Source organism: Pan troglodytes, chromosome 13 (assembly GCF_028858775.2).
Source record: "Pan troglodytes isolate AG18354 chromosome 13, NHGRI_mPanTro3-v2.0_pri, whole genome shotgun sequence".
Classification (NCBI taxonomy): Eukaryota; Metazoa; Chordata; class Mammalia; order Primates; family Hominidae; genus Pan; species Pan troglodytes.
In genome coordinates, this window is record NC_072411.2 from 132,234,890 (window position 1) to 132,262,229 (window position 27,340).

The window sequence follows — 27,340 nt, forward strand, 5'->3', positions numbered from 1 at the left end:
GCTGCTGTGATTGTGCTACTACACTCCAATATGGGCAACAGAGTGAGACCCTATCTTAAAATAAATAAATAAATAAATAAATAAATAAATAAACAAATATAAAAAGAAGAATTTTTTTTTTTTTTTTTTTTTGGAGACAGAGTCTCCCTCTGTAGCCTAGGCTGGAGTGCAGTGGTGCCATCTTGGCTCACCACAGCCTCTGCCTCCTGGGTTCAAGCGATTCTCCTGCCTCAGCCTCCCGAGTAGCTGGGACTACAGGCACCCACCACCATGCCCAGCTAATTTTTGTATTTTTAGTAGAGACGAGGTTTCAGCATGTTGGCCAGGCTGGTCTGGATCTCCTGACCTCAGGTGATCCGCCCACCTCAGCCTCCCAAAGTGCTGGGATTATAGGTGTGAGCCACCGCACCTGGCCAAAAAGAAGAATCTTATGCATTGTATCCTGTAGCTTGCTCTTTAAAAGTTTTCAAATTCAGAAATATTTTAAACCTACAGAAAAGAACATTTACAGAGACTCTGGCTGGGCACAGTGGCTCACACCTGTAATCCCAGCACTTTGGGAGGCCAAGGTGGGCAGATCATTTGAGGTCAGGAGTTCAAGACCAGCCTGGCCAACATGGTGCGACCCATCTCTACTAAAATATAAAAAAATGAGCCAGGCATGTTGGTGCACAACTGTAATCCCAGCTACTTGGGAGGCTGAGTCGTTTGAACTCAGGAGACAGAGGCTGCAGTGAGTCGAGATTGTGGCCATTGCACTCCAGCCTCGGCAACAGAGCGAGACTCCATCTCAAAAAAAAAAAAAGGAACATTACAGAGACTCAATACCACTAACAAAAGATGTTAACATTTGTCCTATTTACTTCATTTTATCTAAATTGTCACTTTTTTTTGTTGTAATCTGTTCATAATATCCTCTTCTTTTGATGTCTGTAGGATCTGTAGTGTGTTCTCTTATTCATTCCATGATAATGGTAATTTACATTTTCTCTATTTTTTTTCTTAATTAATCTTGCCAGGGGTTTACTTCTTTCATTAACTTTTTTCATAGAACTAACTTTTAGCTCTGTTGATTTTGTTTTTGTGAGTTTTTAAAAAGTGATTTCTGTTCTTACCCTTATTTCCTTTCTACTACTTTCCTTAAGTCTGGTTTGTTGTTCTTTTTTAGCTTCTTGAGATGGAAGTATAAATCATTGTTGATTTATTCATTTTATTTTATTTTTTATTTTTGAGATAGGGTTTTGTTCTGTCATCCAGGCTGGAGTGCAGTGGTGTGATCATGGCTCACTACAGCCTTAACCTCCTGGGCTTAAGTGATCCTCCTACCTCAGCTTCTGGAGTAGCTGGGACTACAGGTGTGCACCACCACACCTGGATAATTTTGTAGAAACAGGGTCTCACTATGGTGCGCAGGCTGGTCTTGGGACTTATTTCTAACTCCTGGCCTCAAGCGATTCCTCCCACCTTGGCCTCCCAAAGTGCTGGGATTATAGACATGAGCCACTGCACCTTGCCTAAATCATTGTTTAGAGCCATTTTTTCTCCTCTAAATTTTCTTTAACTGCTGCTTTACCTACATAGACAAGTTTTGATAACTTGCATCTTTATTCTCATTCATTTTCATTCAGTTAAAACATTTTCTAATTTCCATTTTGATTTCTTCTTTGACCCTTAGATTATTTAGAAACATATTGTTTAATTTACAGGTAGTTGGGGATTTCTTAGTTACTTTTTTTGTTCTTAATATTTAGCTAAATTACATGTGGTCAGAGAATCTACTCAAAATTGTAACGTATTTTTTTAGATAACCATCTCAAAAGTATAGAAAATTATTTCATATAAATATTTCTAACATCTATGATAAACGAAAACTCCTAGAAAGCTAGTAATAGCTTTGTCCTGGATGTAAACACTTTTGCTTTTATTTACTGTTCCAGTGTTTCTTTCTGCAGATATAAACAAATTCATAAATATGTTTATACTCTGCTACCCGTTTCTTACACAAATAGCATTCTGCTCCTGCTGTTCAACACTTTACCTTTTCACCAGTATATCCAGGAAATTCCTTCATGTCTTTGGAGATATTCTTTGTTTTGTTTTATTTTTGTTTGTTTGTTTTTTTGTTTTTGAGACCGAGTTTCACTCTAGTTGCCCAGGCTGGAGTGCAGTGGTGCGATCTCAGCTCACTACAAGCTCCGTCTCATGGGTTCAAGAGATTCTCCTGCCTCAGCCTCCTGAGTAGCTGGGATTACAGGCATGCGCCACCACGCCCAGCTAATTTTGTATTTTCTTAGTAGAGATGGGGTTTCTCCATGTTGCTCAGGCTGGTCTCGAACTCCTGACCTCAGGTGATCCACCTGCCTCAGCCTCCCAAAGTGCTGGGATTATAGGCGTGAGCCACCACGCTGGCCTGTTTTTTTTTTTTACTGCATAGTATTTATGCTTTAATAGAGTATATATATGCTTTATACTAAAGCATATACTATATACATATCATATATATGCTTTATCTGCATATAATATTTCTTTATATGTAGGCATCAAAATTCTAATGATAAAAATTGGGTTGTTTCCAATCTTTTCGTATCACAGATAATGCCAAAATGAATAACTGTGTGCACAGATCATTTCAGTGTGAGATTGCTGGCCAAAAGATAAATGCTTACTAAGTTATAATTTTGAGTTAATCGTTGCTGGTATATAAAGAAATGATACTGATCTTTTTTCAGTAGGATTTCTTGACTTTTGTCAACTTTTGTATGTTGACATTCAGATCATTTTGTGGTAATGGCAGTTTTTCTTTCTGATCATGATGTATTTTTATTTTTATTTATTTATTTTTTTGAGATGGAGTTTAGCTCTTGTTGCCTAGGCTGGAATGCAATGGCACAATTTTGGCTCACTGCAACCTCTCCCTGCCAGCTTCAAGTGATTCTCCTGCCTCAGCCTCCTGAGTAGCTGGGATTACAGGCATGTGCCACCGTGCCTGGCTAATTTTGTATTTTTAGTAGAGACAGGGTTTCTCCATGTTGGTCAGGCTGATCTTGAACTCCCGACCTCAGGTGATCTGCCCGCCTCAGCCTCCCAAAGTGCTGGGATTACAGGCGTGAGCCACCACGCCCGGCCATGATATATTTTGTTTGTTGTTTGTTTCGGAGTCTCGCTTTCTAGCCAAGGCTGGAGTGCAGTGATGTGATCTCAGCTCACTGCAACCTCTGCCTCCCGGCTTCAAGCAGTTCTCTGCCTCAGACTCCAGAGTAGCTGGGATTACAGGCACCCACCACCACGCCTGGCTAATTTTTTTTTTTTTTTTTTTTTTTTTTGTATTTTTAGTAGAGACAGGGTTTCACCATCTTGGCCAGGCTGGTCTTGAACTTCTGACCTCGTGATCCACCCGCCTCGGCCTCCCAATGTGTTGGGATTACAGGCGTAAGCCACCGCACCCGGCTCATGATGTATTTTTATATTTTCCTTGTTTTGTTCTTTCTGTGACCTCTAAAACAACGCTGAATAGAGATGGTGATAGTGGGCATTCTGGTCTTATTTCTGACATTAGAGGTTATATACCATCATGATTGGAGGGTGCATTGTAGAGCAAACTCCCTGGGTTCAATCCTAGTTCTGCCACTTTCTCATTGTGTGATCCTGAACAGCCACTTATCCTTTCTGTTCCTCATTTCCTAGTTTCTCTCTCTCTCTTAAGTTCTCTCCATATTCCAGAACTCCTTTTTTTCCTCTATAAGAGGGGAATAATAATAGTACCCATCCAATAGGGTCATTGTGAGGGTAAATTATATTATATATATATGATATATCTTATATATATTGTATAATATATATAACACACACACTTTATATATATACATATTAGAGCAGTACCTGGCAAATATTGAAGATGATACCAACCCATATTTGTACCATTCATTATTATTGTTACTGTTATTGGGTTTTGGTAACTTCTATATATCAGGTTATCAGGTTAAGGATGTTCCCTTTTATTACTAGCTTTCTAGGAGTTTTCATTTATAATAGATGTTAGAAATATTTATATGAAATAATTTTCTATACTTTTGAGATGGTTATCTAAAAAAATACGTTAATATGGCAAATTCTGTAAGATATTTACCAAAGTTATAACATCCTTGGATCATTCCAGGATTAATCCTACTGGTCAAAATTTGTTTACTTTTTTAATATGTTGGTGAACTCAATTTCCTGATGTTTTGTTTAGAATTTTTACCACATATGTTCCTAAGTAAAGTTTAGCATACAGTTTTCCTTTTGCCTACCATCATTGCTGATTTGCACAACTTCCTAATTTGAGCTGGGGAGTTCTTCTATTTCTATTCTTTGGAACAAATTGTATACCATATGGATTGGTATATAATTCTTTGAGAGTTTATAAAGCTAATCTGTAAAGCAGTATAGACCTGAAACTTTAGTTAAGCTTTCCTTTTCTTAATTAATCAGTGAATTCATTTTATTTACTGGTCACAGTCTCTTGGGTTTTCTTTCTTTTTTTTCCCCTCCCCTGCCCCAAGATGGGAGTCTCACTCTGTCACCCAGGCTGGAGTGCAGTGGTGCAATCTAGGCTCACTGCAACCTCCACCTCAAAGCAATTCTTCCACCTCAGCCTCCCTAGCAGCTGGGATTGCAGGCGAGCACCACCATGCCTAGCTAATTTTTGTATTTTTAATAGACATGGGGTTTCACCATCTTGGCCAGGCTGGTCTAGAACTCATGACCTTAAGTAATCGGCCCACCTTGGCCTCCCAAAGTGCTGGGATTACAGGCATGAGCTACTGTGCCTGGCCTAATATCTTCTTTGACTCCTTAATTATTCAGAAATGTGTTTAAAATTTCCAAATGTTTCCCAGGATCATGAACTGAATGTGTCCCCCCTCAAATTCATATGTCGAACCCCTGACTCCCAATGTACTATATTTGGACATGGAGGCCTCTAAGGAAGTAATTAAGGTTAAATAAGGTCTTTAAGTTGGGGCCCTAATCTGATAGAATTGGTGTTCTTGTTAGAAGTCAGACCACAGGCTCACTCCCTGTCTCCTTAAGCTCACAAAGAAGAAGTCATGTGAGCACACAGTGAAACGGCAGCCCTGCACAAGCCAAGAGAAGAAGCCATAGAATGAAAGCTACCTTGCTGGTTGAGGGTCCAAAGTCTTCTCCTTTTGTACTGCGTGTGACCCTTTCAGTTCAGGCTGGATGGCAGTGTTTTTACCAATATAATTCTCTTAAAAATATCATGGGTTTTCCATAATTCTTATTGGGGTCTACTGCATTAGAGAAAACCACACTTATATATTTCTTTGAGATAAGCACTTCTCTACGTTGGGTTTCTGCTCTTGACTCTTGAGTGACAACACCGTTAAGCTTCATGAAAACCCTAAGGTTTGACTGAATGGTTTTTGACAGAGCATCTTGTAGCCACCTTTCCCCACCTCCAATTTCTTCTTTATACCATGTTTTTCTTCCATTGTCCTAGATTTGATCTTTGCCTGAGCGTCACTTCTTAATTTTAGCTTGTTTGACAGCTGAAGAGGCAGAGAATGTTCAAAAGCAGTAAATCCTGTGTCCTTTTTAAGAGACCTTCCTTTACCTTGTCTCTTTAATCTCATCTTTTACTTTAAGCATCAAGAAGAAATCAGGCAGTATGTTCCTGCTCTGCTTGGACATTTCCTTAGCTAAATGGCACAACCCATAAGTTGCATTTTTTTCTCATTTAATCTTTTTTTTTTTTTTTGAGATGGAGTCTTACTCTGTTGTCCAGGCTGGAGTGCAGTGGTGCAGTCTTGGCTACTGCACCCTCTGCCTCCCGGGTTCAAGCAATTATCATGCCTCAGCCTTGTAAGTAACTGGGATTACAGGTGCCCGCCTCCATGCCCAGCTGATTTTTGTATTTTCAGTAGAGATGGGGTTTCACCATGTTGACCAGGCTGGTCTCGAACTCCTGACCCCAAGTGATCTGCCTGCCTTGGCCTCCCAAAGTGCTGGGATTACAGGCATGAGCGACCGCACCTGGCCCTCACTTAATCTTTTATCTTCATCTTTAAAACCTCAGAGTCCATTAGACTTCTACTAATGGTTTCTTCTTGGCTCTTCAGGCTTTCACCAACCGTCTCCTCACACTCATTCACATTTTTATGGACTTTTCAATATCAAAGCCACTCTTACATTTTAGGTTCCACTGTGGCAGCACATCTCTTGCAGGTACCCAAGTCTTTATCATCTATTGCTGTGTAACAGATTATCCCAAAACGTAATGACTTAAAACTGTAATAAATGTTTATTATCTCAAACAGTTCCAGTGGACCAGAAATTTGGGAGCAACTTAACTGAGTGGTTCTGATTAGGAGACTTGCATGGGATTGGATGGCACCTCAGTCATCTGAAGAAGGCTTGATTGGGGCTGGAGGATCCCATTCAAGGATGGCTTATACACATGGCTGACAAATCACTGGTGGTTGTTGGCAGGAGGTTTCAATTTCTTGTCTCATGGACCTCTCCATAGTGCTGCTAAGTGAGGACTAAACTCTGATTTTTTATCTTGCTCAAATTCCTATCTGAGGGGTCTGGGGAGTCATGCCCTACAAATCATAGTCTCATCAGATGGGTTTTATTTAACCCTATATATCATTATGTACTTTCCAACCTGACTCTGGCATAACATTATGAGACAAAGAAGAAAATCAACATATTTTTCCCCAAAACATGTTGATTTGCCATATTTTGAAATGGCCCTGCAAAGCTGTTCTTTGTGGGGGAAAATTTGTATCTGTGAAGAATCTCTATTAACAGAGCTAGATCTTTTTCTTCCAGACCCTCCCAATCCTAACGAGATTAACTAAGATCTGAATAGGTCATTTATTGTCTCTAAGGGCAGCCACTATAAGACTTCAAAAGAACTTGTCAGGACATGGCCATTGGCTTCTCGCAGAGTGAGTGATCGAAGAGCAAAGCAGAAGCCTTTATGATGACCTACCCTTTGAATATCATTTCTGCAATATCCTCTTTGTTAATAGGGCAGCCCTATTCAGGGTGGGATGGAAATATGCGGGGGTATAAGTTTAGGAAAAGATAGTCACTGAAACTGTCTTGGAGACTGACTGCCACATAATCCAACAGGCAGGCAGTGATTTTATGTTGCAAAATGGAGTTTGTTTTAATATACTTTTTTTTATTTCAAAAGAAATATATGTTAGTAACATTTAAAAATACCAAAAAAGCAAGAGTATTTTTTCAAAATACTCTAACCACCTACACTTTTAAACCATCACATTTCATACCTAGTTGTACATGTCCTAAAACTTTTACACTTATTTATTTATTTATTTATTTTTGGCAGGGATGGAGTCTGGCTCTGTCACTCAGGCTGCAGTGCAGTGGCACGATCTCAGCTCATTGCAACCTCCGCCATTCTCCCGCCTCAGCCTCCTGAGTAGCTGGGACTGCAGGCGCCCACCACCACGCCCGGCTAATTTTTTTTTTTTGTATTTTTAGTAGGGACAGGGATTCACTGTGTTAGCCAGGATGGTCTCGATCTCCTGACCTCGTGATCCACCCTCCTCGGACTCCCAAAGTGCTGGGATTACAGGCGTGAGCCACTGCACCCGGCCAACTTTTACACTTTAAATACTTTATTGGTGGAGACTTTCTAAAGTATATTTGAGCATGCTTTGAACACGTTTTCTTGTCATTTTAAAGTATTCAAAAATTATCTTCAATTATGTCAAGGGCTTTAAATAAGCACTGCTTTTTCTTCTTCTTCTGCTGGTGGGCAGAGGATCTTCACAATACCTACTCTTTAATGCTGAGTTTTTGAAAGGGCTATTCCTCACCCCCCAAGAAGGCCCTTGTACTTTAGAGGGGCTTTGAATGGGAAGCACTTGGAATTCAGAAGCAACTTAAATCCTTAATGCCTCTATTTTCTATTTCTGTATTAATGCCTTAATGTAGGCTAACCTGTTTGGGAGAGAAATCTTATATAGCTACTCTTCTAAGCTGGCACAATTGGGCTTTTACATAAACACAGCCCACACCTTACATCCATTCTGAAATCAGAGAGCCCAACTTCTAGGATCACAGTTCCTCCTGCTTCTGCAGGGAGCCTATTGCCCTTGACAGCTCTGTCCTACTTGCTCCAGAAGGAATGGTTCAGGTTGAATAGGGAAGGTGGTCGCCAAATATTGGACATTGAATCTAAGAGAGTGCACTCTTTCTCTTCTAAGAGCCATTTGTGGAAAGACTCCATAGTGGAGCTTTCAGAGTCAGAAGGGGAGAAGAGAAACTGACAAAGCCCCCAGTTTTGGGGCCCCTGTGATCTATATGCATACCCCACCATCACCCTGTTTTCCTCTCTCTTAAAAGGAGGTAGTCTTGGCCGGGCATGGTGGCTAATGCCTGTAATCGCAGCACTTTAGGAGGCTGAGGTGGGTGGATCACCAGGTCAGGAGTTCGAGACCAGCCTGACCAATATGGTGAAACCCCATCTCTACTAAAAATACAAAAATTAGCCAGGCATGGTGGTGGGTGCCTGTAATCCCAGCTACTCAGGAGGCTGAGGCAGGAGAATTGCTTGAACCCAGGGGGCAGAGGTTGCAGTGAGCTGAGATTGTGCCACTGCACTCCAGCCTGGGTGACAGAGCAAGACTCTGTCTCAAAAACAAAACAAAACAAAAAAAAGAGGTAGTCTTTTCTTCCAATATTTAAAAAAATTACACTGGTAATATGGGTTTATTGTACAAAGATCAGAAAATACAGATAGGCAAAAGGAAGAAAATAAAAGTCACCACATTTAACCACTGTTTACATTTAAACATCTATCCTTCCAAACAAGTTTTCATTTCTTGTTTATTCAGAGAACTGGGGGGAAATCCTTTTTTCCTACGTCAAACATAGTTAGATAGGCCATTGATTGGTTGATTCTTTATGAACTATTTCCTAATTTGAAAATAAGTGAACAGGTACAAAAAATATTAGGCAAAAGTTAAAATACTATGTAGCATCCAGCCTGAGCAACATAGTGAGACCCTGTCTCTACAAAAAAATTATCATAATAATTATTATGAAATATTCATGTTTTTCTCTTTGCCTCTTTGTATTTTTTCTCTTTCTTTCCTTCCTTTCTTTCTTTCTCTTTCTTTCTTTCTTTCTTTTTTTTTTTTTTGGACAGAATTTCGCTCTTGTTGCACAGGTTGGAGTGCAATGGCATGATCTCAGCTGACCGCAACCTCCGCCTCCCGGGTTCGAGCAATTGTCCTGCCTCAGCCTCCCGAGTAGCTGGGATTACAGGCATGTGCCACCACGCCTGGCTAATTTTGTATTTTTATTAGAGACAGGGTTTCTCCATGTTGGTCAGGCAGGTCTCGAACTCCCAACCTCAGGTGATCCGCCTGCCTTGGCTGCCCAAAGTGCTGGGATTATAGGGGTGAGCCTCCGTGCCCAGCCCTTTTCCTTTTTTTTTTTTTTTTTTCCTATCAAATGAAGTTAGGGATGAAAGGAGATGGTAAAGAAGGAAGAAAGTTTGGTGTAGACACAATGTATAAAAATAACAGGCTGGGTGTGGTGTCTCATGCCTGGAATCCCAGCACTTTGGGAGGCCGAGGTGGGAGGATTGCTTGAGCCCAGGAGTTCTAGACCAGCCTGGGCAACATAATAAGACTCCATCTCTAAAAAAAAATTAAAAAAAATAGCCAGGCATGGTGGCACACACCAGTAGTCCCAGCTACTTGGGAGGTTGAAATGGGAGGATTGCTTGAGCCTGGGAGGTCGAGGCTGCAGTGAGCTGCGATTGCACCACTGCAATCCAGCCTGGGCGACCCCATCTAAAAAAAAAAAAATAAGTTAAATAAGAGATCAAATGTCAGCTAAAATTAGGAGACAATGTGTTTTAGACCAATGGACAGTAGCAGGGCTGGCAGAAAAGCCACGTGGACCAGCATCTTTTTCCTCCACATAGCTGCCTGCTCAGAGGGGCCGTGAGTACAATGGTAATGCCAAGACCAATTAAGTTAGTGGTATAGACTGGAGTTTGGTGCTGATGAGATCAAGGGGATGCAGAAATCACTGTGTTAAACAGTGAGTGTCCCTAAAAGATTCTGATCTCAGGGCAGGGACAGAAATTGGAAACAGATGCCTCAAAAATGCATTCAGTTAGTCCCAAAGGCAGCTCGGTGAAAGTAGGAATGACTTAGCATCATCTAACGTCACTCCCAGGGGAAAAATGCTCTGAAGCTTGTATTTCACTGATTGTTATTACAATTTTTATGTGACTGTATATGATAACCATGTTGGCTTCTTTGAATTACAGGTCAAACTGCCTTAATATTTGGCGCAAGAATATTAGACTATGTCATCAATTTGTGCAAAGGTAAATTTGACTTCCTTGAACGGCTCTCAGACGATTTGCTCCTGAATATCATTTCTTATCTGGATCTTGAAGATATTGCCAGGCTTTGTCAAACATCACACAGATTTGCAAAGGTAACGGTCAATAATTTTATGTCTATATAGAATTTTCCATATGCTTTCTAAAAAAAATTTTTAACATAGCAATCATTTGTTGAGTACTAACTTTGTGATGGACACTGTCTTAGGTGCACAAGCAGCAGAGATGAAATGACATTCCTCCCCTCAAAGAACTTACAGTATTATAGTAGAGATTCATGTAAATGCAAATAATTATAATACAGCGTGATCAGTTCAACAAGGGATGTGTATGCAAGGTACAAAGATAGTGCAAAGTGATTTTCTCTGCCTGGCTTCACAAAAGCAGTTTACTTCATCTAGCTTTTGAGGGTGAAATTGGTGAAGACAGGTGATCTGGGTTGGGGGGCATTCCAAGTCAAGGAACGACCAAGCAGAAGCATAGTGGCGTAAGAGAATAGGGCACTTTGGGAGGCCGAGGTGGGTGGATCACCTGAGGTCAGGAGTTTGAGACCAGCCTGGCCAACATGGGGAAACCCCATCTCTACTAAAAATACAAAAATCAGCTGGGCATGGTGGCAGGTGCTTGTAATCCCAGCTACTCAGGAGGCTGAGGCAGGAGAATCACTTGAACCCGGGAGGTGGAGGTTGCAGTGAGCCAAGATCTCGCCACTGAACTCCAGCCTGGGTGACAGAGCGAGACTCTGACTCAAAAAGAAAAAAAAAAAGAGAGAATAGGGCAAGGAGGACAACCTGACATCCGTTTCCATTTCTTCTAGTAATAGCCTTTGCTGCATTGCCTGTCTCCCAATATGTGTGTTTCAGTGGGCTGTCCATTGCAGTGTCCCATTTTCTTCCTTGCCCGAAGCTGACAAGATGCATTGTCTCACTGCTTGAAATCCTCAGCAGAATGACCCAAGAGCAGGAAGCACAGTTAGTGCTGATTTCAGCTATTGTCAAGGCTTCAGTGTGACCTTTGTCAGTTGTACTCCCTGGATCCTGGAAGATACCTTGGTCCCTAACCCTTCTGTTGTTCCTTCAACTCCAGAACCCCCAATGCTACCCCACAATCACACACATACTAATTTTCCATTAAATCTCTTTTTGGCTTAAGTAAATCAGAATGGGAATCTGTTGCTTGCAACTGAGGAACCCTGACTAGCTCGGTATTTAGCTGTAATGTATTGGGGCAATGTCCATTTATAAAAGAACATACAACATTTTCCAAGATGATTCAAATCATAATCTTATTATCTAAAAAGCCAACATTTTTTCCCAATAATGCAATAAAATGTCTTGATTTTAAAAATTAATTTTAATTCAGGCACAGTGGCTCATGACTGTAATTCCAGCACTTTGGGAGGCTGAGGAGGGAGGATTGGTTGAGCCTAGGAATTTGAGATCAACTTGGGCAAAATAGGGAGATTCCATCTCTACAATACATTTTTAAAAAATTAGCTGAGTGTTATGGCCGGGCGCGGTGGCTCATGCCTGTAATCCCAGCACTTTGGGAGGCTGAGGAGGTTGGATCACCTGAGGTCGGGAGTTCGAGACCAGCCTGACCAGCATGGAAAAAACCTGTCTCTACTAAAAATACAAAATTAGCCAAGCTTGGTAGCACATGCCTGTAATCCCAGCTACTAGGGAGGCTGAGGCAGGAGAATTGCTCGAACCCGGGAGGCGGAGGTTGTGGTGAGCCAAGATCATGCCATTGCACTCCAGCCTGGGCAACAAGAGTGAAACTCCGTCTCAGAAAAAAAAAAAAAAAAAATTTCTGAGTGTCATGGCATGCCCCTGGAGTCCCAGTTACTTTGGAGGCTGAATAGGAGGATCACTTGAGCCCAGGAGGTTGAGGTTACAGTGAGTTGTGTTCACACCACTGCACCCCAGCCTGGACAACAGAACAAAACCCTGTGTCAAAAAACATGATTTTTTTTTTTTTTTTTTGAGACCGAGTCTCGCTCTGTCGCCCAGGCTGAAGTGCAGTGGCGCAATCTCGGCTCACTACAAGCTCTGCCTCCCAGGTTCACGCCATTGTCCTGCCTCAGCCTCCCGAGTAGCTAGGACTACAGGCGCCCGCCACCACACCCGGCTAATTTTTTGTATTTTTAGTAGAGACGGGGTTTCACCGTGTTAGCCAGGATGGTCTCGATCTCCTGATGTCGTGATCCGCCCGCCTCAGCCTCCCAAAGTGCTGGGATTACAAGCGTGAGCCACCGTGCCTGGCCAAAAATAATTTTAAGTAATGTAATTTTTTTTTTTTTTTTTTGAGACAGAGTCTTGCTCTGTCGCCCAGGCCAGAGTGCAATGGCATGATCTCAGCTGACTGCAACCTCCGCCTATTGGGTTCAAGTGATTCTTGTGCCTCAGCTTCCCGAGTAACTGGGATTACAGGCACCCACCATCATGCCCAGCTAATTTTTATATTTTTAGTACAGACGGGGTTTCCCCATGTTGGCCAGGCTGATCTCAAACTCCTGACCTCAGGTGATCCACCCACCTCGGCCTCCCAAAGTGCTGGGATTACAGGTGTGAGCCACCGCGCCCAGCCTTAAGTAATATAATCTGCATTATAGTACTTAATATATTCCTTTTGAGAGTGTGTGTGTGTGTATATATATATATGTGTGTATATATATGTATGTGTATATACACACACACACACACACATATTTAGTTTTTAAAAGAGAGGTGGGATTTCATTGTGTTGCCCAGGTTGCTCTTGAACTCCTGGGCTCAAATGATCCTCCCACCTCAGCCTCCCAAAGTGCTGAGATTACAGGTGTGAGCCACCTTCCTGTCCAAATATATATATGTATATATATATGTATTTTTTAACTTATATTTTGGGTTCGGGCATACATGTGAAGGTTTGTTACACAGGTAAACTCATGTCACAGGGTTTTTTTGTACAGATTATTTAATCACCCAGGTTAATTATTAAACCCAATACCCAATAGTTATGTTTTCTGCTCCTCCTCTTCCTCCCACCCTCCACCCTCAAGTAGACACCAGTATCTATTGTTTCCTTCTTTGTATTCATAAGTTCTCATCATTTAGCTCCCCAAAATATATTTTTTACTTGATTTTCCTCCCTAAAAATAGAAAGCTGAAAACAAGTACTGTTGTATATATTTTTGCCATTAAATAAGTATCCTAAAGTTGAAATTTTGTGCTTGGTGCTGATAAGAAGCTGATTATTAGGGCCGGGCACGGTGGCTCACACCTGTAATCCCAGCACATTGGGAGGCCGAGGCGGGTGGATCACCTGAGGTCAGGAGTTTGAGACCAGCCTGGCCAACATGGGGAAACCACATCTCAACTAAAAATACAAAAATTAGCTGGGCCTGGTGGCACAGGCCTGTAATCCCAGGTAGTTGGGAGGCTGAGGCAGGATTGCTGCTTGAACTCAGGATGCGGAGGTTGCAGTGAGCCAAGATCACACCACTGCACTGCAGCCTGGACAACAGAGTGAGACTGTCTCAAAAAAAAAAAAAAAAAAAAGAGGAAGAAGCTGATTATTCACACTTTAAATGAAAAGAGAATTCTACGTAAATAAAATATGCTAGTGGGGATCTAGTAAAAGTTTTTGCGCTGTTGCAGGGCCTGGATTTGATTTTCTATCAAATCCTTCCATTTACTTTCAGTAAATTTCTGCTCCTGCAAGTAAATGGAAGGATTTGATAGGAAACAGCAGCAAGTGAGTGGCTTCTGGTAGTTATTTCTCACGCTGAGCGGCTGCCTTCTCTCCAAGTTTTACTCACTTCCACTATTACTTTCACTCTCAGTGTCCTGCTATTATTTCAGTGCAGTCTTGAAAACATTCTCCATAATTTAGCCAGTGCTCTGAAGTAGGGCTTCTCTAGGTTGCTGATTTCAGCCCTGAGCATCTTTACAGACCAGAATTATTAGAAGATGGAACATGACTCAGGGCTGCTGCTTTTATTCTCCCCACATAACATTAACCACTTTTTTTTTTTTTTTTTTTGAGTCAGAGTCTCGCTCGGTCACCCAGGCTGGAGTTCAGTGGCGAGATCTCAGCTCATGCAACCTCCACCTCCTGGGTTCAAGGGATTCTCCTGCCTCAGCCTCCTGAGTAGCTGGGTGGGACTACAGGTGCTTGCCACCATGCCTGGCTAATTTTTGCATTTTCAGTAGAGACTGGGTTTCACCATGTTGGCCAGGTTGGTCTTGAACTCCTGGCCTCAAGTGATCCACCTACCTCAGCCTCCCAAAGTGTTGAGATTACAGGCGTGAGCCACTGCACTCGGCCAACCACTTTTTTTCTTATTTGCACACAGGGAAAGAAGGAAAACCACTTATTTCTGTTGTCAATCTAAGTTTTATCTCTGTTCCATTTACCTGTTACACACTTCATTTATAAGTTATTTTCTTTTTCTTTTTTCTTTTTTTTTCTTTTGAGACAGTCTTGCTCTGTTGCCCAGGCTGGAATGCAATGGCACCATCTCGGCTCACTGCAACCTCTGCCTCCTGGGTTCAAGCAATTCTGCTGCCTCAGCCTCCCAAGTAGCTGGGATTACGGGCACCCACCACTGCGCCTGGCTAATTTTTGTATTTTTAGTAGACACGGGGTTTCGCCATGTTGGCCAGGCTGGTTTTGGACTCCTGACCTCAGGTGATCCACCTGCCTCGGCCTCCCAAAGTGCTGGGATTACAGGCATGAGCCACCATGCCCAACCTTATAAGTTATTTTCATTTAACTACTTTATTAATGAAAAAAAGGCTTCCTTTTCAAATTCCAGGGGACAAGTTTATTACCAAATTATTTGTGTCCAGTCCAACTCCTTCCTCTCACCTCAGGGAGGGAGTTGCTCCTCTCCTGCTCAAGATCAGTGCTACCTGACACCTGGTTCCAGGGCCTACTCCTGGGAATTTCACTTATTTCCTTTCTCTTCTGTTTGTTGTTGTTATTATTATTGTTTTTTTAAGAGACAAAGTCACTCCATCACCCAGGCTGGAGTGCAGTGGCATGATCTCTGCTAACTGCAATCTCCGCCTCCCAGGTTCAAGCGATTCTCATGCGTCAGCCTCCTGAGTAGCTGGAATTACAAGTGCAAGCCACCACACCTGGCTAATTTTATTTTATTTTATTTTATTTCTGTATTTTTGGTAGAGACGGGGGTTTACCACGTTGGCCAGGCTGGTCTCGAACTCCTGACCTCAAGTGATCACCCTGCCTCAGCTTCCCAAAGTGCTAGGGTTACAGGCATGAGCCACTGCTCGGCCTATTGTTATTTTTTTTTTAACTTCTAATTACCCAGCTTCCCCCATGTTGACATCTTACATAACCATGGTACATTTATAAAAACTAGGCAATTAATATTGGTACAACACTATTAACTAAAATACAGATGTTATTAGAATTTCATTAGTTTTTTCAATAATGTCCTTTTGCTGTTTTATGTCCAATCTAGCTTACTACACTGCATTTAGTAATTAAATCTTTCTCTGTTTCTTCCCCCCCGTACGTTAATTTTTTTTTTCCTTTTTGAGACAGGGTCTTGCTTTGTTACACAGGCTGGAGTGCAATGGCATGATTACAGCTCACTGCAACCTCCACCCCCTGGACTCAAGTGATCCTTCCACCTCAGCCTCCTGGGTAGCTGGGACTACAGGCCTGCGCCACCATACCCAGCTAATTTTTGTATTTTTTGTAGAGACGGGGTTTTGCCATCTTGCGCTGGTTGGTCTTGAATTTTGGGGCTGAAGCAATCCTCCTGCTTCAGCCTGCCAAAGTGTTGGGATTACAGGCATGCACCACCATGCCCGGCATTAATTTTTTTCTCAAATCAGTTTCATCCTTCAAAAAACAAAAACTATCCTTATCCAATCTCTCTTCTTCAAAAATGGTTTACATAGCAGTTAATGCTCAGCAAACCAGCAGCATTAGTGACTTTATAATCCATGATGAAATGAGAATAATAAGGATGATATAAAGTTTTTGATAAAGCTAAACTTGTTTCATTTAAATGACTGTCTTTCAGTGGACGTTAGATCTCTCCTATTTTGGGGAGGGTTGAAATATTCCTTCTTGGCTGGGCACAGTGGCTCACACCTTTGGGAGGCCGAGGCGGGTGGATCACGAGGTCAGGAGATCAAAACCATCCTGGCCAACATGATGAAACCCCCGTCTCTACTAAAAATACAAAAAATTAGCCAGGTGTGGTGGCGTGCGCCTATAGTCCCAGCTACTCAGGTTGAGGCAAAAGAATCGCTTGAACCCAGGAGGCGGAGATTGCAGTGACCCGAGATCGGGCCACTGCACTTTACCCCGGGCTACAGAGCAAGACTCAGTCTTAAAAAAAAAAAAAAAAAAAAAAAAAAAAGTTCTTTTTTTTATGAAGTGGTGGCAATAATACATGATCACTTTAAAAATTGTTCTTATTTGACAAAATGTGAAAGTCAGCAGCAACCTTATTTTGGTTCTTTATTATCATTTTATTTTGTTCTGCCTTTTAAAAAATTCACTGGTCTTAGGATAACCCAAAATTCTGAGAGGTGTTAGTCTAATGTCAGCCTACAGCTCCTCTTTCATTTTCCCCTCGGTCCATGCCTGCAAAATATCTCTGGCCCATTCACAACAACCTTGTGTTTGTTGTATCAAAAGGACCTGTTTCAGGTGTTCTTCTTCTTTTTTTTTTTGACACAGAGTCTTGCTGTGTTGCCCAGGCTGGAGTACAGTGGTGTGATCTCAACTCACTGCAACCTCCACCTCCCAGGTTCAACTGATTCTCCTGCCTCAGCCTCCCAAGTAGCTGGGACTACAAGCATGTGCCACCACACCCGGCTAATTTTTAGTATTTTTAGTAGAGACAGGGTTTCGCCATGTTGGCTAGGCTAGTCTTGAACTCTTGAACTCAGGTAATCGCCTGCCTTGGCTTCCCAAAGTGCTGAGATTACAGGCACGAGCCACCCATGCCCAACCAAGTCTTCTGCTTCTTGACTCATCTCTGCTTCCAGGACTCTGGTGGGTTTTCTCCTGGGAACCCCTTCATTGCTTCAATGATTGCTTGTCCATGTGAGCTCATGGTGGCCATTTTACATTGTACTCTGGTCATGCCATTGTCCTGCTCACTGGCCTTTAATGGCTTCCTGTCATTTTCAGAATGAGGTCCACAGTCGTAGCCAGCACAGCCATGGGGCCCTCGCCCTGCCTCCTGCCACCCTCTGCCCCAGCCAGGTCAGCTCCTTGCAGCTCTCTGTGTGCTGTGCTCTACTGTGCCTTTTGCCTTTGCTTAACACTGCTCTCTTTTCCAGGAATATTCTCCTCTTGACTCATCCACCACCTGGATCTCCCAAATGCCCCTTGATTGGCTTTTGTGTTTGCTTGCCCTACCCCCTTGACTTGTCTCCCTGCCAAGCTCAAGGGCAAGGATTGTGTCACCTAACTTCATATACCCACCTTAACAGAGTGTCTAGCCCAGAGTTACCTCCCAGAAAATGGTGGTTGAATGCTTCCATATCAATTTTGTTTATATTTTTGAAAAAGAAAGCTGACATCCATTGCAATGGTCAGATTGGAAATGTTTAAAAATTATGTATCCTTGTATATAAACTAAAAAGTTATTGCCCCTCCCAGTCCTGACCCTCATTCCTCTGATTCTCATCTCTAGTGGCAACCATATTAACTGTGTTTTGTATGTCCTTCCGGAGATATTCTACACATGTAGAACCATATGTGTGTGAGATGTGCAAGTACATACACTGGTACACACACCCTTCTAAAAAGCATGTGGTAACATATTATATATTGTTCTCCATCTGTTTTTTTTTCTACTTCACAACATATTTTAGACACTTTTAAAATATCAATACTGGCCACGCATGGTGGCTCACACCTGTAATCCCAGCACTTTGGGAGGCCGAGGTAGGTGGATCACTTGAGGTGAGGAGTTTGAGACCAGTCTGACCAACATGGTGAAACCTCATCTCTACTAAAAATACAAAATTAGCTGGGCATGGTGGCACACACCTGTAATCCCAGCTACTTGGGAGGCTGAGGCAGGAGAATCGCTTGAACCCGGAAGGCAGAGTTTGCAGTAAGCCGAGATTGAGCCATTGCACTCCAGTCTTGGCAATAAGAGTGGAACTCCATCTCAAAAATAAAATAAAACATCAGTACCTATCAATCTTCCTCCATTTAAAAAATTGCCATAGGATATCAGTGCATGGACAGATTATTTATTTATTTATTTATTTTCCTGAGACAGGGTCATCTTGCTGTGTCACCCAGGCAGGAGTGTGGTGGCACAAACACAGCTCACTGCAGCCTTCACCTCCTGGGCTCAAGCAATCCTCCCACCTCAGCCTCTCAAATGGCTGGGACTACAGGTGCACACCACGACACCCGGCTAATTTTTGTGTTTTTTTGTAGAGACTGGGTCTTGCTATCTTGCCTTAGCTGGTCTCGAACTCTTGGGCTCAAGCAGTCCTCCTGCCTCGGCCTTCCAAAGTGTTGGGATTACAGGTGTGAGCCACCACACACAGCGTAGATAATTTATTTAACCAGATTTTTTGTTTCCCCTCTGTATTTATAAATGATGCTCCATACTTTATATACAATTTGCATTGCATGTTTATCTGTAGAAAAAAATTGCTAAGTGTAACTATTTAAAATAATCAAAGAAATATGTTGAAATATGCATGATATAGGTAGTATACTGTGACTATAATATGCGCTTCCATGCATATGGAAAAAAGGAAATAAGTGTGTACCTTGGGTCACAGACTATAACATTCATTCATTCATTCATTTATTCATTCATTCATTTATTTGAGATGGAGTCTCACTCTGTTACTCAGGTCGGAGTGCAGTGGCACAATCTTCGTTCATTGCAGCCTCCACCTCCCAGATTCCAGTGATTCTCCTGCCTCAGCCTCCTGAGTAGCTGGGATTACAGGTGCCCTCCTCCATACCTGGCTAATTTTTGTATTTTTAGTAGAGATGGGGTTTCACCATTTTGGCCAGGCTGATCTTAAACTCCTGACCTCAAGTGATCTGCCTATCTCGGCCTTCCAAAGTACTGAGATTACAGACGTGAGCCACCACGCCCAGCCCATAAGAACATTTATTGAGCACTTACTGTATGTCTAGCATTCCACTAAGTTTTCTAATTACATTTTTTATTTAGTTCTCATAGAAATCTTTAGATGTAGATACTATTATTATCCTTATTCTATTTTATTTTATTTTAGTTTTTTTTTTTTTTTGAGACAGAGTCTTGCTCTGTTGCCTAGGCTGGCACAATCTTGGCTCACTGTAACCTCTGCCTCCTGGGTTCAAGCAATTCTCCTGCCTCAGCCTCCCAAGTAGCTGAGACTATAGGCGCATACCACCATGCCCAGCTAATTTTCGTATTTTTAGTAGAGGCGAGGTTTCGCCATGTTGGTCAGGCTGGTCTCTAACTTCTTACCTCAGGTGATCTGCCTGCCTTGGCCTCCCAAAGTGCTGGGATTACAGGCATGAGCCACTGCGCCCGGCCATCCTATTCATAAGGAAGCTAAAACTCAACAAGTCTAACTGATGTGCCCGAGGTCATATGGCCAGGGAGTTTCCCTCAGGCACCCGACTGCTGGACCGAGTGATATATGGATACACTTCAGGGCTGTGTGCAGTCAGTATGTAATTACTGAGCCCCTGCTGTGGGCCGGACACAGTGGTAGGTTCTGGGGACTTGAAGGTGAAAAGATGCACGTGTCCCTGCCTTTAAGGAGCTTACATTCTTGAGCAGAGCAAAGGAAGAATATGGCTGGAAATGAAGTGGGAGGGGCTGGGGAGTAGCAGGCAGATCTGCAGGCACATGGTCAAGGTGTTGTTTTCATGGAGCCTGTTAAGAGTGCGGTGTGCAGGGTCACCTCTATGAGACAGAAAGGCTCCCACGGCCGGACCTGACTCCGTAGTATCGCTTCTGCCTTAGAAGCATAAAGACACATTCCCAAGAGCCAGACCGTGTGGGGACTCTGTGAAAGGGGCCCCAGCTCAGGGAGTCCATGGTGCTATTCCACAGTTGAGGATGGAAGTATCCAGTTATACTTAATGCCACCAGCAATCAGGATCATCCAGCTTTCTGCCTTTGCTCTGATTCTATGTTGACCAAGGCCTGGAGCCTGCAGCCTGCAGCCTGGAGCTGTGGATGAGCAACCAGCATACTGGAAAGTAGAGCTCCACACCTGTCAGGGTGGGGCCAGTCTCGGACTGAGGCAAGTTCACCAAGGTGTGCTGCCATTTGGGCACCTGCCTGGGGGGCCTAGTGGCTTGCCCCTGATAGCACCAGGCCTTAATGCTATCCATTTTCTCCAAAATGCAGTAGAGTAAGTCTGGAGAAACCGCCAGTGCAGCTAGATGAGAAGGCTGAGGCCCAGGCCGGGAAAGAGACGGTCATGACAGGCATATAAACACATTCATCCTGGTTGTGACTCAGGAATCACCGGGAGAACCACTCAGGAAGAAAACCACTCCTCTGTCCCTTGTTGGCTGTGGAGAGAGAGATTTTTCCCTCATGTCTACAAACCCTCTATGATCATAATTCCCATGTCTGGCCAAGCAGGTGAAGCCCCTGGGGCACAGGTGGAAACACAGATGCCAGGCCCATCCCCTGAGCATCTGGCTTGGTAGATCTGAGGTGGAACCAGCACTTGTGCTCTTAATGTGTTTTCTTGTGTTTACAGCAACCTGATTCTAAGGGTTTGGTCCAACAATTTTCTTTTTTTTTTGTTACAGAGTCTCGCTCTGTTGCCCAGGCTGGAGTGCAGTGAAGCAATCTTGGCTTACTGCAATCTACCTCCCAGGTTCAAGCGATTCTCCCTCAGCCTCCCAAGTAGCTGGGACTACAGGCGCATGCCACCATACCTGGCTAATTTTTGTATTTTAGTAGAGACAGAGTTTCACCATGTTGACCAGGCTGTTCTCGAATTCCTGATGTCAAATAATCCTCCCGCTTCAGCCTCCCAAAGTGCTGGGATTACAGGAGCCTGCCACCACCCCTGGCTAATTTTTGTATTTTTAGTAGAGACAGGGTTTCACCATGTCGGTCTGGCTGGTCTCAAACTCCTGACCTCAAGTGATCTACCCGCCTCGGCCTCGCAGAGTGCTGGGATTACAGGCATGAGCCACTGTGCTCATCCTGGCCCAAGAATTTGACCAATCGATATTAAGGTTGTACAGATCAAATGTCTCAGGGGACTCTAGAAGGCTGGAAGCTTGCAGGAGGAGATCTCCTAGCATCACTGCGCAGGCAGTGTGGTGTGTTTAAATAAGCAGGAGGCTGGAGAGCTGGGTTCTGTTCTGTTCTTAGCTCAGCCACTCCCCAGCATGAACCTGGAACAGCATCCTTCTCCCTTCTCTTCTCTCAGCCCTGGTTTTCCTATTTGCAAAGGGAGAGGTTTTAAATAGATAAGCCCTAAGATTCTCTTCAACTCGACAATTTATGTATGCAAAATTCATGCACCACCACCAGGGGGGGCTAAATCCATGGTTAGCTGGGCTTTGGATCTGAGTAGCCAGAACTATAGAACCTTTCGTTTTGCAACCTGGCAACTACTAAGCAAAAGATCGTCAGGGTTTAGGAGTCATAGATGGGGGTATTTTGTACACGAACTTATAATATAAAACAAAACTGTAAATATTTTCAGTATAAAATTTGATGAGTCATAAATGAAGTTATACTAGTGGAAATTTTAGCTCTTTTGAGAATTATTTCCTTTCCCCCCAAATCTTGTTAGTTTTCACCCATAATCTCTATTACAAGACACATTGATATCCTGAAACGTACTGTGCTAGTAATGGGATAGTAATCCACATTGGTGCTGGAGTTCAGATCTTTTAAAGGAAGGTCAAATGATCTGTTTTTCATATTAAGACATTTTTAAAGTTTTCCTTTGTTTATATTTAGAATAGGTTGTAATCTGAGTAGAGGAACTAAACCTTGAAGGACTGTTGAAGGAGAGATAAGATAATGAGTGACCCTTCTAACATCAAAATGCTTTGGGGTCTGTAGATATCATATGATTCAGTGTTGCTGTTTAGCAATAACCATTATGTGAATATAATAGCTGTTGTGTTGATGTTTATGCAGAAAGGCTCTTAAGCAATTATGCCTTATTGTACTATTCATTTCTATTTGTAATTCATTCTCTTCCCTTATTGGAGTACTTTTAGAAGAGCATGAAGTATGGAAGGAAGGAGTGGTGACTGCTTTCTGTTCAGAAGTGAACATAGTGGTGTCAGGAGGTAGAGATCACACTTACACATTTCTTCCTCCCCAGGAGGAAGTCAGGACACAGGGGGGCACAGCACAACAGGGCTGGCCAGGGCTGGTGCTGTTTGGGATAGGAGGTAGGATGGGCAGGGGGAAGCTGGGTATGGGCCAGGGAGGCTGCCCTGGTGCTCCATTATGAGGGGACAGCAATCATGCCTATGTTTGTGTGAACCCAAGATTTAGCTCCCACTTACAAGTAAGAATGTGCACTATTTGGTTTCCCATTTCTGTGTTACTTTGCTTAGGATAACAGCCTTCAGCAGCATCCACACTGCTGCAAGGACATGGTTTCATTCTTTTTTTATGGTGTGCAGTGGCAAAAGTTAATAGAAGAATAGAACATCTTCTACATTCAAGACCAAGAAGTGCTCACACCTTGCAGGAATTGGAGAAGGTTTGGATCACATCACCAGGGGTAGCATCTTGATGAGTTGAAGTGCTGGCTAAAGACAGACAGAAGATGGGGTGATGGTAGAGGGAGAAAGTTATAAATACAACTTCTGGCTGGGCACGGTGGCTCGCGCCTGTAATCCCAGCACTCTGAGAGGCTGAGGCAGGCAGATTACAAGGTCAGGAGTTCGAGACCAGCCTGATCAACATGGTGAAAACCTGTCTCTATAAAAAAAAATACAAAAATTAGCCAGGCATGGTGGTGTGCACCTGTAGTACTAGCTACTTGGAAGGCTGAAGCAGCAGAATCACTTGAACCCAGTAGGCGGAGGTTGCAGTGAGCCGAGATCGCACCCCTGCACTCCAGCCTGGGCAACAGAGTGAGACTCCGTCTAAAAAAAATAAATAGATAGATAAAAAAATAGATAGAAAAGGCTGGGCGCAGTGGCTCACGCCTGTAATCCCAGCACTTTGGGAGGCCGAGGTGGGCAGATCACCTGAGGTCAGGAGCTCAAGACCAGCCTGACCAACATGGAGAAACCCTGTCTCTACTAAAAATACAAAATTAGCTCAGTGTGGTGGCGCATGCCTGTAATCCCAGCTACTTGGGAGGCTGAGGCAGGAGAATCACTTGAACCCGGGAGGCAGAGATTGCAGTAAGCTGAGATTGCGCCATTGCACTCCAGCCGGGGCAACAAGAGCAAAACTCCATCTCAAAAATAAAAATAAAAATAAATAAATACATACATAGATAAATAGAGATGAACTGGAATTAACTAGAGGCAACACACTTCATCCAGATGTTGACAGTGACTGATGGGACTTGGCCGCAGTGGGGTGGGGGTGAAGGTGGAGAATAACACATTTTCCCTTGCACGAGGGAGTGTTGTGTTGCCTGGTGTTGGTAGGAGGATGTTCTACTGCCGTCACTGGGAAGTTTAAGTGTGTGCAGAAGGGTATGTCCTTTAGATGTATGTGCACTTACATATTTGTGTCTGTTCCTCAAAGAGGAGGTTTCTCAAGGCAGGACCTGTGTCTGGCACAGGTAGTGTTTCTCCAGTGTCCCACAGGCAGCAAGAGTTTGATAATAAGTTAACACGTGTGCTGTAACCCACCTCTGACTTTTCCCACCTACAGCTGTGCATGTCTGATAAACTGTGGGAACAGATAGTCCAGTCGACCTGCGACACCATCACTCCTGACGTGAGGGCCCTGGCGGAGGACACGGGCTGGAGACAGCTGTTCTTCACCAACAAGCTCCAGCTTCAGCGGCAGCTCCGCAAGAGGAAACAAAAATATGGAAACCTGAGAGAAAAGCAACCTTAGGCACACATTTTCCTACCAGCAGGGAGCTCAGGCATGGCTGTGTTTCTCTTAAGTGTCCAAATCTCTTCTGTCTCCTTTTCTTAAGAACGAAGAGGTTTTGTTGATGCATGGAGCCATTTGAAACCCATAGAGGATTTACACACAAATGCATGGAGCCATTTGAAACCCACAGAGGATTTGCACGCAAATGCGGCAGAGTCTGGCTCCCCAGTGCCTTGCTAGAGTCACTGTCATTCTGAGGTCAAATCATGGCCCGAGGACAAGGGCTGTAAGACAGGGAGCCCCATAGGCCATCATCATCCTTATCCCACACCCATTAGAAAAGAGGCTTCTATTGTATATAAACAAACAATAAATGATTATTAGCAGGTTTTTATTAGACATCTGTTTTATCTAGGCATTAGAAAGGGTAATGGGGCTTTTGAATTTTTTCCTGGCATTGTGTCATCTGCATCCAGCCATGAAGCTGGTGGCTGAGTGTCCCCACCAGGAACCGTGAAGGGCACGTACCACGGGAGGCACTCGGGGTGGGTGCAGCTGCCTTCCCAACTTTGTTCTGCTAAGTCCATATTCAGGGCCCTATCCTTGTGAGCCCAGGATGCCAGGGTCCATCCCCACATGTAGACAGCTTCCAACCTGGTGCTGGAGCATGACTGGAGAAGTGCAGGCATCCTGCTTGCGGACCTTGCTCAAAGTACAACTTCCCAGGACTACTTCACATTGTTAAATAAACCTATAAACATTTCTTTTCTTTTCTTTTCTTTTTGTATTTTCTTTTTAGTAGAGGTGGAGTTTCGCTATGTAGGCCAGGCTGGTCTTGAACTCCTGACCTCAAGTGATCTACCCGCTCTGGCTTCCAAAGTGCTGGGATTACAGGCATGAGCCACTACGTCTGGCTAAAACCTATAAACATTTCTTAGAGAAATGCCGTTCCCCAAAGGAATGTGAACAGCTACCACTTTTAACAAGGATATTTAAGAAAACAGACTGAGTTAACTAAGTAAAAATGTAAATATGGTTTGCATGCTGTTAACATGGCAGAGGGGTAAAAAGAATACAGTCCTAGGGGAGAAAGGTCACTTCACTGAGAAGGCTTACTTAAAAATGTTTTTCTCCCTGCACTTTCATGATTATTAAGTACCCCTAGAAAATGAACTCATAGCAGCAAATAATCTAATGACTCCTTTTAGGTTACAGAGCAAAGTAGCTTTCTACTTCCACATCACGTTATAATATAGCCTTATAATTTCTTCTTTCCTGCAACCTTCACCTTCCTACCTAGGAAAACTCACCTCCGGTGCCAGAGAAACTTCCCAGGATGCACTAGGGCCCTGTGAACAATACAGAAGTTGTGGACTCTGGCTCTTTGTCCCACCTAAGTCCTTCCAGAAGGGCTCTACAGCATGGCTTAGTGACATTAAAAAAAAAAAACTGAACCCATGTTAATATCAAACAAGATTTTAATCTTCATTCACACACCCTTAAAACCCAGTCACGGGGCTCCCCAGTGCCAGTTTGAGACCGTCAACCTAGCCCTCTCTGCTTCTCATTGCTGGAGGTACACACAGTCAAAAGTTTTCCGTGACTGTGAAATCCAGTGCAATCTGCTTCCCAGCAGATGAGGAGCCTGACGTGGTTATGTCTGGATTTAGTCCAAGAACAGAGCAAAGCTTTAATTGTCAAGAGACCCAGGCCTCATTCTCCACTCAGGAGAGTCTGCTAGGGCAGGTACAGGTAACCAGCAGGCAGCTGAGAGCAAGAAGGCACGTGCTCTGCAGAGCTCTAGCTGCGTTGGCTCTCCGTGAGCTCCCAGACTTCACTCATGGCCTAATTTTCAATGACAGAACATAGGTTTTATCGTGAGGATGCAGACACAACCACAATTACGTATGTCAACATAACTTCATAAATATGTAACTGTAACTTATTGGTAACATCAGTGCAAGATGATTAAAGCTTCATGTGTAGTATTTTATCAACAAACAGATTCTGAAAGCTTATGGACATGCGTAATAGTTGATTCAACTTCAATCAATAAGAACATAAATATGGCAATTTGAAAACACTATGTATATACCTACTCACATATATATTATACTTACGATATATACTTATATGTAGTATATAATAATATTACATATAAAAATGTTATAAAAATAAATGCTAAAGTAAATAAAAAAGAGCCATTAATATGTTGACTATTGTTAAATAATAGCTAATATAATACAGATTATTAAATTATTTTAATACTTACTTGCCCTAATAATCTGAGTGCCTTATTACTTGATTACAATTGTTTTTGCCAAAATAGGAACAATATCATCAAGTGAATATCCTGTGTGTCCCCAGCATCCTTAGTGGTTGAAACACTTTGTCCCTCCCTCCCCCATCTCATTTTCCATGTGAGGTTCCATGTGACGATCCCATAACATGGTAATAGGCAGCGATGGTCTTGACTTTCTGCTTCTATTAACAGCTTTCATTTCTATTTCTGCTTTCATGTGGATGGATAAATCTGCTTTATGTCTTAACATTTCAGAGTGAAATGCCACACAATTTTTTTTTTTTTTTTTTTTTTTTTGAGGCAGAGTTTTGCTCTTTTCACCCAGGCTGGAGTGCAATGGTGCAATCTCAGTTCACGGAACCCTCCACCTCCTGGGTTCAAGCGATTCTTCTGCCTCAGTTTCCTGAGTAGCTGGGATTATAGGAGCCTGCCACAATGCCCTGCTAATTTTTGTATTTTTAGTAAAAACAGGGTTTCACCATGTTGGCCAGGCTGGTCTCGAACTCTTGACCTCAGGTGACCTGCCCACCTCAGCCTCTCAAAGTGCTGGAATTACAGGTGTGAGCCACGGTGCCCAGCCTTACAGCATTTTATAATCTTGCCCTTTTTCATCTTTTCAATC

The 27,340-nt window shown here is 43.0% G+C and overlaps 1 protein-coding gene across 4 annotated transcripts in view; it reads left to right on the forward strand.

Annotated features, from left to right (window-relative positions):
- Positions 1–27,340, forward strand: part of FBXO36 (F-box protein 36) — a 129,329-nt gene that overhangs the window by 64,069 nt on the left and 37,920 nt on the right. For 2 of the 4 annotated variants that reach the window (XM_001139272.7, XM_063791671.1), the window contains 2 exons: positions 10,325–10,497; positions 24,246–24,808. In XM_001139272.7, coding sequence (XP_001139272.1) covers positions 10,325–10,497; positions 24,246–24,434 — 362 coding nt within the window. In that variant the 3' untranslated portion in view covers positions 24,435–24,808. Of the gene's footprint in view, positions 1–10,324; positions 10,498–24,245; positions 24,809–27,340 lie in introns of those variants that run through there. The other 2 variants (XM_054679510.2, XM_054679512.2) reach the window with 1 other exon arrangement.